General features: G+C 37.6%; 1 protein-coding gene across 2 annotated transcripts in view; it reads right to left on the bottom strand.

Annotated features, from left to right (window-relative positions):
- rgs7a (regulator of G protein signaling 7a) overlaps positions 1-7,049 on the bottom strand; it is a 65,886-nt gene extending 58,837 nt beyond the window's left edge. Inside the window, exons 1-2 of one of the 2 annotated variants that reach the window (XM_042502495.1) lie at positions 6,772-7,048; positions 5,741-5,859 (exon numbers count right to left, since the gene is read on the bottom strand). In XM_042502495.1, coding sequence (XP_042358429.1) covers positions 5,741-5,818 — 78 coding nt within the window. In that variant the 5' untranslated portion in view covers positions 5,819-5,859; positions 6,772-7,048. Of the gene's footprint in view, positions 1-5,740; positions 5,860-6,771 lie in introns of both variants that reach the window. The other variant, XM_042502494.1, reaches the window with a different exon arrangement.
- Between the last annotated feature and the right edge of the window lie 5,184 nt (positions 7,050-12,233).

Here is a 12,233-nt window from a genome sequence, read left to right on the forward strand (position 1 = left end):
AGAATGCACTGCTGAGGAAAAATGTGTCAAAGATGTGAGAATAGGTGTGGCTGTAAAAGTGGGTGTTAACTGTGTCTTCAGCCTTTGTGCTTATCTTGAGATTTCTTTAGACTAAATAAAGTTGTAAGAGACTGGTGAGTACTAAAGATTTTTACTCTCTGGGGATGAAGTGAATGTGGAGAAAACATCAATATTTTATATTTCTATTGATACTGTTAATTCTTACCATTTTAACTGTCTCTTTCATCTTTCTTACCTCTCACTTAATTACAATCAGCACATAGCCGCATACATACACAAACACACACACACACACACACACACACAAAGTGCTGGTTGGTGAGAAAAGATATTCTCTCCTCACGCTGAGTGGCTATGAACTTCGCCAGAGCTGTTTTAGGCTTGCATAAAAAATTCACGACTCTCTCTTAGCAACATTCGCCCTACATACAGCACACACACATGCTCACACATGCATCACGGCATTATTCATGATGCACACATCTGAGCAGGCATGAAAAAAACACTCACACATACTGTATACTTGATGACATACAGTAAGCCTGACGTATTTAATGTGAGAGCAGCAAGACATCACAAAGGTTTTTATATGGTAAGTAATGAACCGGACCCTCCAACATGAAGCGCACATCCACTTATTCATTTCATTGAACGTTTTATTGGCTTTTCTTGATAAAAAAAGAGGAATTTTGATGTATAATTTGTTAGTACAGTCCCCGGCGAGTGTGTCGATAATTATCATGGAGCCAGCTGTGTGTGTCTTTGTGCATCTGTGTCTCCAAATGTAACTGTGCATGTACTTGTACATTTATATTTTTGATAGATCTGTGAATGCATTGGAGGAAAGTGCTTGTGCGTCCTTGAAAGAAACAGACATCTATGCACGCTTCTCCTAAGCAAGCAGGTCAACACCTCAGCTCACCATCCATTTTCATTAAGACATTAATGACAGGAGTGGAGGAGTGGTGGAGAGAGAGAGAGAGAAAGACTGAGAGAGTGAAAAGATGTAGTAATGGTCCCAGTGGAAGGACTATCAAACCACTATCTGCTGTCCTGAACCATAAAGCTCCCTCTGTTCATATTACATAATCCCTCCAATACTATACACCACAAGCAACTATCAAATGATTGCATTCAGTTGCTTAAAGGGATAGTTTGGGTTTTTTGAACTGGGGTTGTATGAGGTACTTATCCATAGTCAGTGTATTACATACAGTAAATGGCAGTTGGCATTCCCCCAGTATGGTGAAGCACGCTAGTGGAAGCTAAGCAATGTACTGCTTTGGATGGGGGTCAGCAATAAATTGTATTTTAGCCACCTACAAAAAGCCCCACCTAAAAAAAAAATCAATATCAGTTTAAGTGTATACTATATTTAGTGTATTTTCACTGCTTCTTCTTTCCTTAACACAGCCCATCTCGATGGGGGAAGCCGTTAATGGCTTCAATTCCCCATCTATGCTCTCGTCAAAGCCAGCAGACCCCATTAAGAAAAAAAGTAATTTAAGCACACTGAACACAAGAGCTGCTGGTTTAATGCTGTTTTCATCAGTTAGTTAGTTTGTCTTAGTGTGTGACTTTGGTGTATCCAGACTAACCTTTTTAAAGGCAAAAGTTACATAATAATAATAACATAAACTTTTTTTATAGAGCACTTTTCATACACGGGATGCAGCTTACAGTGCTTTACGATAAAAATACAACACAAAAGCAAACAGACAACAAGATTATGTCTGTTATTATGTCTGTTAATGACCAAAAAAACAGTGAAAAAACTATCAATTTAGCTTACTTACCACCATCCATTGTATGCAATACACTGATTATTGATAAATACCTTATACAATCCCACTTCAAAAAGTCTGAACTATCCCTTTAACATCAACACTTCTTACAGAGTTTCCACTGTGTATTTATGCCATTCCTGCACAAGATGTCTGAGCAGCAAAACAGAACATAAAAGCATGTTTTTTTTCCACTTGAGAACATCATCTTAACGTTGCCCAGTCAATGTGGGTTGCAACACCTCTGCCAAGTCATCTCCATCTTAAAAGCATTTGGGGCACCTGTTCATCCTGGCGATATCCACACATCTAATAGACAGTGCTCGTCCAATGGCAGTTTCGAATTAAAACTCCACTCCAGAAACACGATTTCATCCCTGCTGCCTTCACCATGTTCTTTCATTCTGCAGTGTATCTAGGTCAGTCAGCGTACACAGCCAAGCTGCGCCCATGTGTGGTCAAGTGTTGAGGAGTGAAGAATTGGATGATGTAGGGAAAGCTTCATGACTAAGATATTAGTCTGACCAAACATTTGAGAACAAACAGCTCCTGAAGTCTAAAATCTTTCTTGGCTACTTATTTTGAAGTAATGAAAAACAACACTTTAAGGTCCAGTGTGTATGATTTAAGGGGATGGAAGATAATATATCAATTATGTTTTATTTTGTGTTTAATCACCTAAAAATGAAAATCTTGGAGTTTTTGTCACCTAAAATAACATAGGGTGCAGGTCCTTGTCTTCAATTTATGTCTTAGCAATTTACCTTTTTCCATTGGCCACTCAAGTAAGAAGCCCCTCTGAGATGAGAGAATCAGAAAACACAGGGGTTTTTTGGGCCAAACAGCATTGGAAAAACACAGATTTGTAGCTTGAAACTGCTTTATCAAGTGTTTATACTTGTTTAAATCATGGGTCCATTTGTCTTGGAGAGGAAGAGACCTCTGCGTGCGTTTGGCTCCAGGTAAAAACTTCCTGAATGTCTGGATTTTAAATGATCAGAGAACAAATTTAAACTCACATTAGCAGGCACTAAGCTCACAGCCTGTTTCCGAAATGCCAAACAACATAAGAGAAACACTGATTTCTAGCATGAAACTGTTTTATTCAGTGTTTTTACTGGTTTAAATCACCTAGCCTGTTTGTTTTTTAGAGGAGACCTCTGTGGATAATGTGGCTCATGGTAAATAACCTCATGAACAAACACCCCTGAAAAAAGTCCAACCAGGAGAAGTTTCAGCTGGTTGCAATCTGCAATCCTCACCGCTGGATGCCAGTAAATCCCCCTAAATCTCTCACTTAGATCTTTAAGTCTGGTTGCAGAAGATGAAAGCTGCAAAGTAAACACGCGTGATGTTTTTCTTATTTGCATACTTGCTCCTACTGATTCCTCATGGCTTGATGGAAAAAGCAGGACTGTCAGATCGATTGCAGGAAAAAGGAAGAGGAATCACATGTAATTGAATAGCTGGGGAGACCTCAAATCAATATTTAATATACAGGATGCAACTAGTTTCCTGCCTTAGCATATTTTGATACCATTTCATATTAAAATGAAATTTAATAAGAAACATGAGTTTCTCTGATGTCTTCACAAATTAAAATCATAAAGAATGATAAAACCAGTCCCTTACATCTATCTTCATTATCCTCCACATTTGGCCTACTTTTTTAACAATCTGAGCCAGTCATCCTGCTTTGGGTAGATCCCGAAAACTGTGACTTTGAAAATAAAAAAGCAACCTTTCTGAAACCTTCCTGCTACAAGCATAGCGGCACTTCCAGCAAATCTTGTCCCACACTGGCAGTAATATTGCCTAACACGCTGTGAGTGCTATAAAAGACCGTCAATCTATGATATCATGCTAAGCGTATCCTCTTCCTGGTGTGCAGATGCTGTCGCAGATGGAATGGGAGCATTTGCTGAAGGGTGAAGAGAATGAAATGAAGAAATTCACTCAACGCTTGAGTCATCCACAAGTAAGATGAGAAAATGATCACTTCATTGGTGCATCTTAGAGCAAAGTAAAACATTACACTGCCCACACATACAGTTGTTGTTGCTCTGGTGTGACATTGTAGGTGTTTAATGCATTTTGAAGGACACCACAAGTTAGAATCCAGCCATGCTTAATTATGCAATAATGATACCTGGGATAAGTGAATTAGGCATTGGAAGAAATATAGTGGTTCACACTAAAACAGAGAAAAATTCACTAACTCTATGACAATAACAGCACTGCAAGGGAGACAGTAGCAAAAGCAATTTACAGCAGGGTTTATTTGTATATAAATCTTAAAGGTCCAGTGTGTCAGATTTAGGGGGATTCAGTGGCATCTAGCTATGCATAGGGATTACAGTTGGCAAACAGATTAAACTTCTCCTGGTTAGAATTCATTTAATGGTATTTGTTCTGAGGTTTTTACTGGGAGCCAAATCTGCAAAGGTCTCCTCCTCTCCAAAACAAATAGACCCGATGATTTAAACCAGTAAAAATACTGAATAAAGGAATTTCACTTTACAAATCAGTGCTTTTACTTTTCTGTTTGGCATGATGGAGATAACAGCCCAGCACCTGCTAATGTGTGCTCAACTTTTTTCTCTGATAATTTAAGATCCGGGCATTCAGTGGGTATTTATCAGGAGCCGAATTATCCCCAGAGGTCTCTTCCTCTCCAAAACAAATGGACTCGTTGATTTAAACCAGTAAAAACACTGAATAAAGCAGTTTCAGGCTATACATATCAGTATTTTTCCAACGCTGTTTGGTGTGTTACAGACAAGCCATTAGCCCAGCACCTGCTAATGTGTGCTTTGATAACCTAAAATACAGATGTTTCTTAGTTTTATACCAGGAGCTGAATCATTTGCAGAGGGTTCTTCCTCTCCAAAGCAACCAGACCTACTGATGTAAACCATTAAAATTTAAGTGTAAAGCAAAGTTTCACATTTATAAAATATTTTTTCACATTTATAAAATATTGAAACTGACATTTCTGTAAACGTGCCAGTGTTATCGATCAGGCTAATTTTCAACTGTAGTCCTTTTGCAAGATGTTTGAAACCTATAAATTTTTGATAAATGATTAAAAAAAGATAGATATGTAAATTAAACAGCTCATTCTAAGGTAACAAAAACACAACAACTATTTTTAGATGATTGTAAACTAAAGAAAACATACTTATTTTATAATATTCCATGTCAGCTAACATATCCTTGTAAATCCTACACACTGGGCCTTTAATTGAGTGCACATGAGGAACAATGCACACAGCCTTGTATAAACTATATACACTATATAAACTGTAATAATATTTTGCACTGCAGGTGTTAAGTATCCAAAAGAAACTAATTGGACCTCAAGCCTCAAAGTAAACAAACACTATCTTCCCTGCAGATTATTATTGTATTAATCTGTTTGATGTTTGGAGCAGTACTGGATTAAGGTGTCTCAGCAGTGGGCCAGTTCACTCCCCTCCCTTTCTCTAATTCTCTAATGTAGAAGCAGATTTAACAGTGAAGACATACACCACTAGCAGTGTAATGAACAATGGTGAATAAAGCCTGTGGCTTCCTTTGGGTTCCATTAATGTCAGTCAGTTAAAAATCCATCCTCCAACATGTTAGCAATAAAAGCTGATGGTTTAACTTAACAGGAAAATGTCTGCATGCCAGCATGTCTTACTCTGTGTGCATGTGTGTGAGCTCTATCAATCTCCTTGCATGTTATGCATGTTGTGAGAGGGAGAATTGCATGTTCTCTCCATGCTTGCATCACAATCCTAAATCAACCATGGCACAACAACCACTGTCTTGCCATTGGTATTACCAGTTTCCATTGCAAAGCTCATCGTCAAGTAAATTGATGCAAGAGAGACACGCTCACACACTCACAAACACACACACGTGCAGACTAAAAATAGCAGCAGCCTTACCTTTCTGTACACTATCATGTTGGGGGACTCATCCGCTACCCCGTTGGTCCCCTGCCCACCGCTGTTGGTCTGTGCCATGATCCAGTAAGTAAATCTGCCACAGGAAATGTCAGGTGCTCCTGTTGCGGACAGAATGGATATTTTTGTCCATCAGAACAACAATGTAGCCTGAACGTGACTTGCCCTTACCTTGCCGTGAAGGGAACAATTTACATAACTTGTGGCCTGGGTTATGTTTTAACATATTTGATGTTTTTAACATGAAGCAAATGTTCAAAGCCCCAATTTGGCTACATGTGTCCACATCTCACAAGGTCTTGACAAGGACATTTTTTTAAAGAAAGGGAGTTGATTTTTCACAGGCTATGGTTACTTGTACAATGTGAATTCCTGGTGAATGGGGCAAAAGTTCAACTTGAGAAGCAGTGATTAGTACCACGTATGACTCTTTTATCAGATGTGCACAAAACCTGTAATATTTTTTTCCCACTGTTTGTTGACATCAGAGGACTCAGCAGCAATCCTCGCGTCTCACACCGACTCTGCATCCTAAGATTGCAATAGCAAGACATGGTGAAGTGAAGACCCGGACCCTGACAACAATAAATGCAGTACAATTTTTTTTTTAAAAAAACATCCCTGGAGGAGGCACAATGCAGCTTAGATACTACATCTATTCGGGCTGAGCAGCCATAGTCAAAAGACTGTGCAAATGTAACGGACACCGTATGCACGTTACAGCTTCACCATTCTTTCCTCCCCGTACGACACCCACACGACATCCTTGGGAGGTTTAGTCTGCAACACTAAATAGCCTATAGCATGCAAACAGCGAAGTCATGAAACCTGCTCCCAACATGAGGCCGTCATCTCTACTACACTGTGTTTTTCTTAACACAAGCCGCTGCCCGTTTTAGCACCTTGGACAGCTACCGCGAAAAACCGCCCGTTATCGTCCACGAATAGCGCGTAAATACACAGACAACACAGCGACATCGGTCACCGGAGGAGAAGGAGGAGGGGGGGCTCACCTGAAAAAACGCGCAGCCCGCTTGTAGGAGTCCTGAATCCGCGCAGAGGTGGAAGCCTGGTCCTTCGCGTTCAGTATGTCAACTGGCAGACATAGGAATGCGAGGATTGTTCATTGGCAGCGTAAGGAGGCAGACATTCGGCGGACACTTGGTGTGGTACAGCTCCCTGTCTCTGTCTCTCCTCTCCTCCTCTTCTCCAAACGATGCTCAGAAGCACGGGCGCGCCACCTCGGAGCGTCGCGAACGCGCATCGATCCATGACCAATCGCGTGTGAGGAATAAATTACAACCCGTTTTGGAGACATGCAGCTATTTTTCCAGCTCATATTGTACCGATATGCACTGCAGTGATGTGCTAGGACTGAAAGGAAAGTCAAGATAAAATAAACTTGCAGTATGATATTTTAGCAACTGCAGTCTTTATCAGAGGTCAAGATGTGCCAAACATAACATTCAACTGGTCAGGTTTACCTTAAGAAAGTCTCTCGAAAATATTCCCTATGTTGCAGATCAACGTGAAGGAATATTCAGTGAAATGTCATTAAGTACACACACAACATTCTAGTAACTTGTATTATATACGTGTTTTGTATTTCATGTCCATCCTCTTTTATAGTTATACTCAACTACAAACTACTCAAACCTACAAAGGTGATATAAAATTCAGTGCAGTTATGTAGTAAATTTAACCACCCAACATTATATAAAATTAGCTCCGTGGCAGCCTGTTACAACATTAAAGTGCCTCTGACATGATAATGCATCAGTAGGCTTTCATCCAATTATATAATATAGTAGCCCTGACAGAGGATTTTTTCCCTGCATAGTGATTCTTTGCATGCATATACTTTTGCTGATAATACTTACCAACTTTTATGAGGAAATTACCTCTGATGAAGTTTTTCTCGTCTTTTAACTTATTACTTGCATTTTAAAGGAATACAAAAGAAACAATATCTGAATACATCTCCCACTACTGTCCTTAATATAGAATGTATGCTACATGTTATGAATTTACCTCTAATCAGTGGTGGAAAATAATCAAGAACATGTTTATGGCTTTATTTTGAACATGTAAAATACAATAAAAACAATAGTTAAAAATATGTGGATAACACAAATTACATTCACAAACTGCCTTTACTCAAATTCTGTACTTAAGTACATTTTTAATGTATTTGTACTTTAACCTTAGTATTTCCATTTTATGCTACTTTATACTTACTCCACTACATCTCAGAAGCGAGTATTGTACTTTTTACTCCACAACATTTACTTGGTAAATTTAGTTACTGATTTAAATTAGTAATGCAAAATTTGATATTAGCAACAGATGAAATATGACATAAACAGTTAAAATAAGATCCACCTTTACCAGCTGCAACATTAAAGCTATATTTAGATTAATCTATCAATAAGTATAATCTAATAATATTATAGGCTTACATTATTCTAAAATGGGCCATATCAAATAATATTTACTCTTGGTACACTCTATTTTCTGATGCAAATACTGGTACTTTTAATAAAGTACAATTTTGAATACAAGACTTTGTAACAGAGTATTGCTCTATGTGGCACTACTAAATGTTACATGGGATATTCACTGGAAAGTCACTCAGAACATTTAAAACTTCCTGAGGAACCTACTTTATTGGAATATTTAGTCTTTATACTAATTTATAGTTCTTCTCAACCACGGTCCGGAAAAACCTACAAAGAGCATATAATTCAATGCAGTTATGCATTGAATTTAACCACCCAACATAATATAAAATTAGCTCTGTGGCAGCCTGTTACAACATTGAAGTGCTGCTGACATTATAATGCATCAGTAGGCGCTTATCCAATTATATAATATACTACCACAGACAGAGATCTTTTGCCTGCATAGTAATACTTTTATGCATACACTGTACATATATTTTACTTTCCAACATTTGAGGAACATTTTACCCTTTTATATTTAATGAAGTTTTTTTTTTTTTACATGTTGCTAGTTTTTTTAAAAGGAATACAAAAGAAAAAAAATATCTGAATACATTCTCCACTAATAATATATAATTCATGCGGTATGTTATGAATTTACTTCTAATCAGTGATGGAAAATAACAAAGTGCATTCACTTAAAGTACTGTACTAATGTAAAATTTTGAGACACTTTATTTTAGTAATTATTCTACTTAATGCTTCTACTCCACTACATCTCAGAGGCAAATATTGTAGTTTTTACACCACTACATTTATTAGGTAAATTTAGTTACTTCATGACAGTCAACAAGGTGCCAATCTTTGTAGAGGAGGAGCTATTCATGTATGAGCATCTGGTTAAAAGCTACATTTCAACTACACCACAGTTAGAGCATTAGAGCAGCCCTGACTTTTTTCGAAATGACTTTGTAGTTTACATGTGTGTTATTGATGAGGCACAACAAGGCTTATTGATGGTTTGTTCTTTGACATCATGTTATTTTCATACTTAGAGCAACAAGGTCTCAGAAAAAATAATCAGAACGTGATCATTAACATAAATACTGAGCCAGAGTCGTGGCGCCTAACCCACTATTTTTAATGATTAACTACCTTCGATTAAACTGCCAAGGATGAAATGTGTGGAGAGGGAAAATTAAAAGCAAAATTGCTTCCAAAACTAGAATAAAACAGATCTCATAAAAATGATTCCTTGTTTTTGGCTTTAGATATAAAACATCAATCAACAACCAGCAAGGTCAGAGGGCTGCATTTACCAAAGAAACCAGATTAGCATTTATTTAATAAAACGCAATAGTTGTGGAGATGAAAAGGAGCTAAAAATTAGGTTTTCACCTGCATAAAATGGGATATTTCACTTAAATTCATCGCTTGTATTTAAGAGCAATTTCTATGTAAGTGACTGCACTGACTGCAGATGTAAAAAATATGTTAGGAATTATGAGTTCATGTGATGCAATGCATCCAGTGCTGCAGATATAAATAGATAGATGGATAAATACACAGAAAATGTCTTAATTTGCTGCAATCGGTGGCTTTGAGGTATGCAGCAGTCCAGGCGTGAAAGATGACAGATGTGGCTCCCCTCCCTATGCACTGTATCTGCCTGTATGTTTGGCTTTTCCTTTGCTCTCTCAGGACTTCAGCACTCTGCAAGATGGACCTAAACATTCGGGCCACTCCATCTCCCTGCAAGCTACAATATCAGAAATGCAATAATGCACAGCCATCATGGATATGCTTTGTAAAGATAAAATATTAGTAATCCAAAGAGCATTAGATGTCACAGCCTTGGGGGATGCTGAGTCAACAGACATCCATATTTCATCTTATCTTTGCATTATTTTCCTTGTTTCCTTATCATCTGTTTTGGTAATCATCTGTTCGTGTGCTGTGGCTTTTTTCAAAAAGTGAATGTGCTGCAAATGGGTCGCTCGTATCAGGCACTTTTTCCAAAGTCATTTAATGCATCCTGAATAACATGCAACCTAGATACTGCTTCCACACTAAATACGGCCACCTTACATCTTAACTTTATTGGGAAATAATTGAGAAAGGTTCTTAAATTCAACTGAACAACCATGTCTTAAATGTAAATTGAGTTTTTGACCATTTTCAGTCTGGCTTGACTAATGACTAATGAAATGAGGAGGTGAACCATAAACAGCTTCACTACTGGGACAGGCTGTGTAACACAAAGATAAAGCACCAGAAATACCCTAAATATAGCAAATGCTGAATGTGATATTGATTTTTTTTAGATGGGACTTAATTGATGTGGCTAAAATCAGCCTCTGATAGACTGGAAAATGGAGTACAGCTGTCTACTATAGTTTTCAGTTGATTTAGGTTGTATGAAAAGCAGGGACTTTGTTGTTGTCATGTGTAATCATGAACCGGAGCCAGTCACTATTCAGTTCAGTTCTTGCGCCTCTATGATTGAACCCCTTATATAGTCCCCCTTTAAGACAAATCCTGTAATCCTGCAAATTATTAACTAACTTTATGATTCAATTGGACAACAAGGATGAAAGTTTTGGTTAGAAATGTTGATGTTATGACAGAATCAGATTTGAGCTTCGGCAGCCACATGAAGGCAGTAATTGCATAAAACTTTTATCCTCTACAAACAGAAAATATTAGAAGTTCAGAGTTGATAAAAGATTTAGAGAAACTCCTTCATGCCTTCATCTCAGCAGGGTGGACTTAAGCAAAGGCCCCTTGTTTGGTTTACCCAGCAGATCCCTGCAGACCCTTTCAGGATGCTGCTGCAAGAAGCATTCTTACATCTTTACTTTGACTTCCTGTAAGTTATAGAACAACTTTCGAAGTGCTGGTGTTAGTTTATAAATCACTTAATGGCTTAGGGCCAAAATACATTTGTGATATGTTTTGAGAATATAAACCCAGTATCTTTAGGAAGCAGTCAGCGAGAAGCGCCTCAAGTGAAAACCAAACACCACGTTGGATTTACTATGCTGCAGGCAGAATGAGCCGGCCTCCAGATGATCCTGAATACAACCCAATTTTAGTCACTTTAAAATCTAAATCAAAGACTTTCTAACTCTCCCGCACCTCTGATTAATTATATTCTGTGATGCACTTTTATTTCCCTTATAAATTTGGGGACATTTATTACTGCTCTGTATCATTACTGTAAAGTAACTTTAAAAAAAAAAAATCAATATTTTGTATATTTTTGTGAGTTTGTTGCAGTCAGTTTTGGTACATTTTAGCAGCCATTTCATAATAACTAAATGTTGTTTTAGCCTCAGTGTAGGGGAGGTAAAATAAAAATGCCTTGCTTTGTTTTTATATATCAATATTTTATGCTAATGGTGATGTAATCTATCCATCCTTCCTCACGCTGACCCCTCAAAATACTCCTGCATTAACAGAAGCATAGTTACAGCTCATTATTCATTTATGGCTTTAATCACCAGAGCAATGTATAAACATCGAACAAGTGAAGTTTAGCAGCATTCAGGTCTGTCCAATTCAAATGTGTTCCACAAAGGTCAGACATCAGTCATAACTGTGACGTTAAGGTAACACATACAGGAGAATGACACTTTCTCTAATGCTGTAAATGCAAAGAATAGAGGGATATACAGTGGGGGTCAAAATAAATAAATGAATAAAATTTTAAAACTAATCTCCTACTAAACTGTTTAGTAAAGCAACTACACATACAGTATACAATACTGTACTAGAACTGGTAGTAATAATGGCAGTTTGTGTAGTTTATGTATGATTATGATTGCATTTTTAATCACTTTCTTTTGTGTGTGTGTGTGGGGGGGGGTTATAAAATTTAAATACTGCTTTGGACTAAACACATGCAGCGAAAGATTTATTTTGAATGTATCTTGTGAATGTATCTATCTGAAATAGAATAAAAATATATCAGAGTCAACTGTATTACACCACTGTGTGACTGCCACACTAAACACCAGTGGGGGAACGTAAGT

This window comes from Plectropomus leopardus, chromosome 15, assembly GCF_008729295.1.
Source record: "Plectropomus leopardus isolate mb chromosome 15, YSFRI_Pleo_2.0, whole genome shotgun sequence".
NCBI classification, from domain to species: Eukaryota; Metazoa; Chordata; class Actinopteri; order Perciformes; family Serranidae; genus Plectropomus; species Plectropomus leopardus.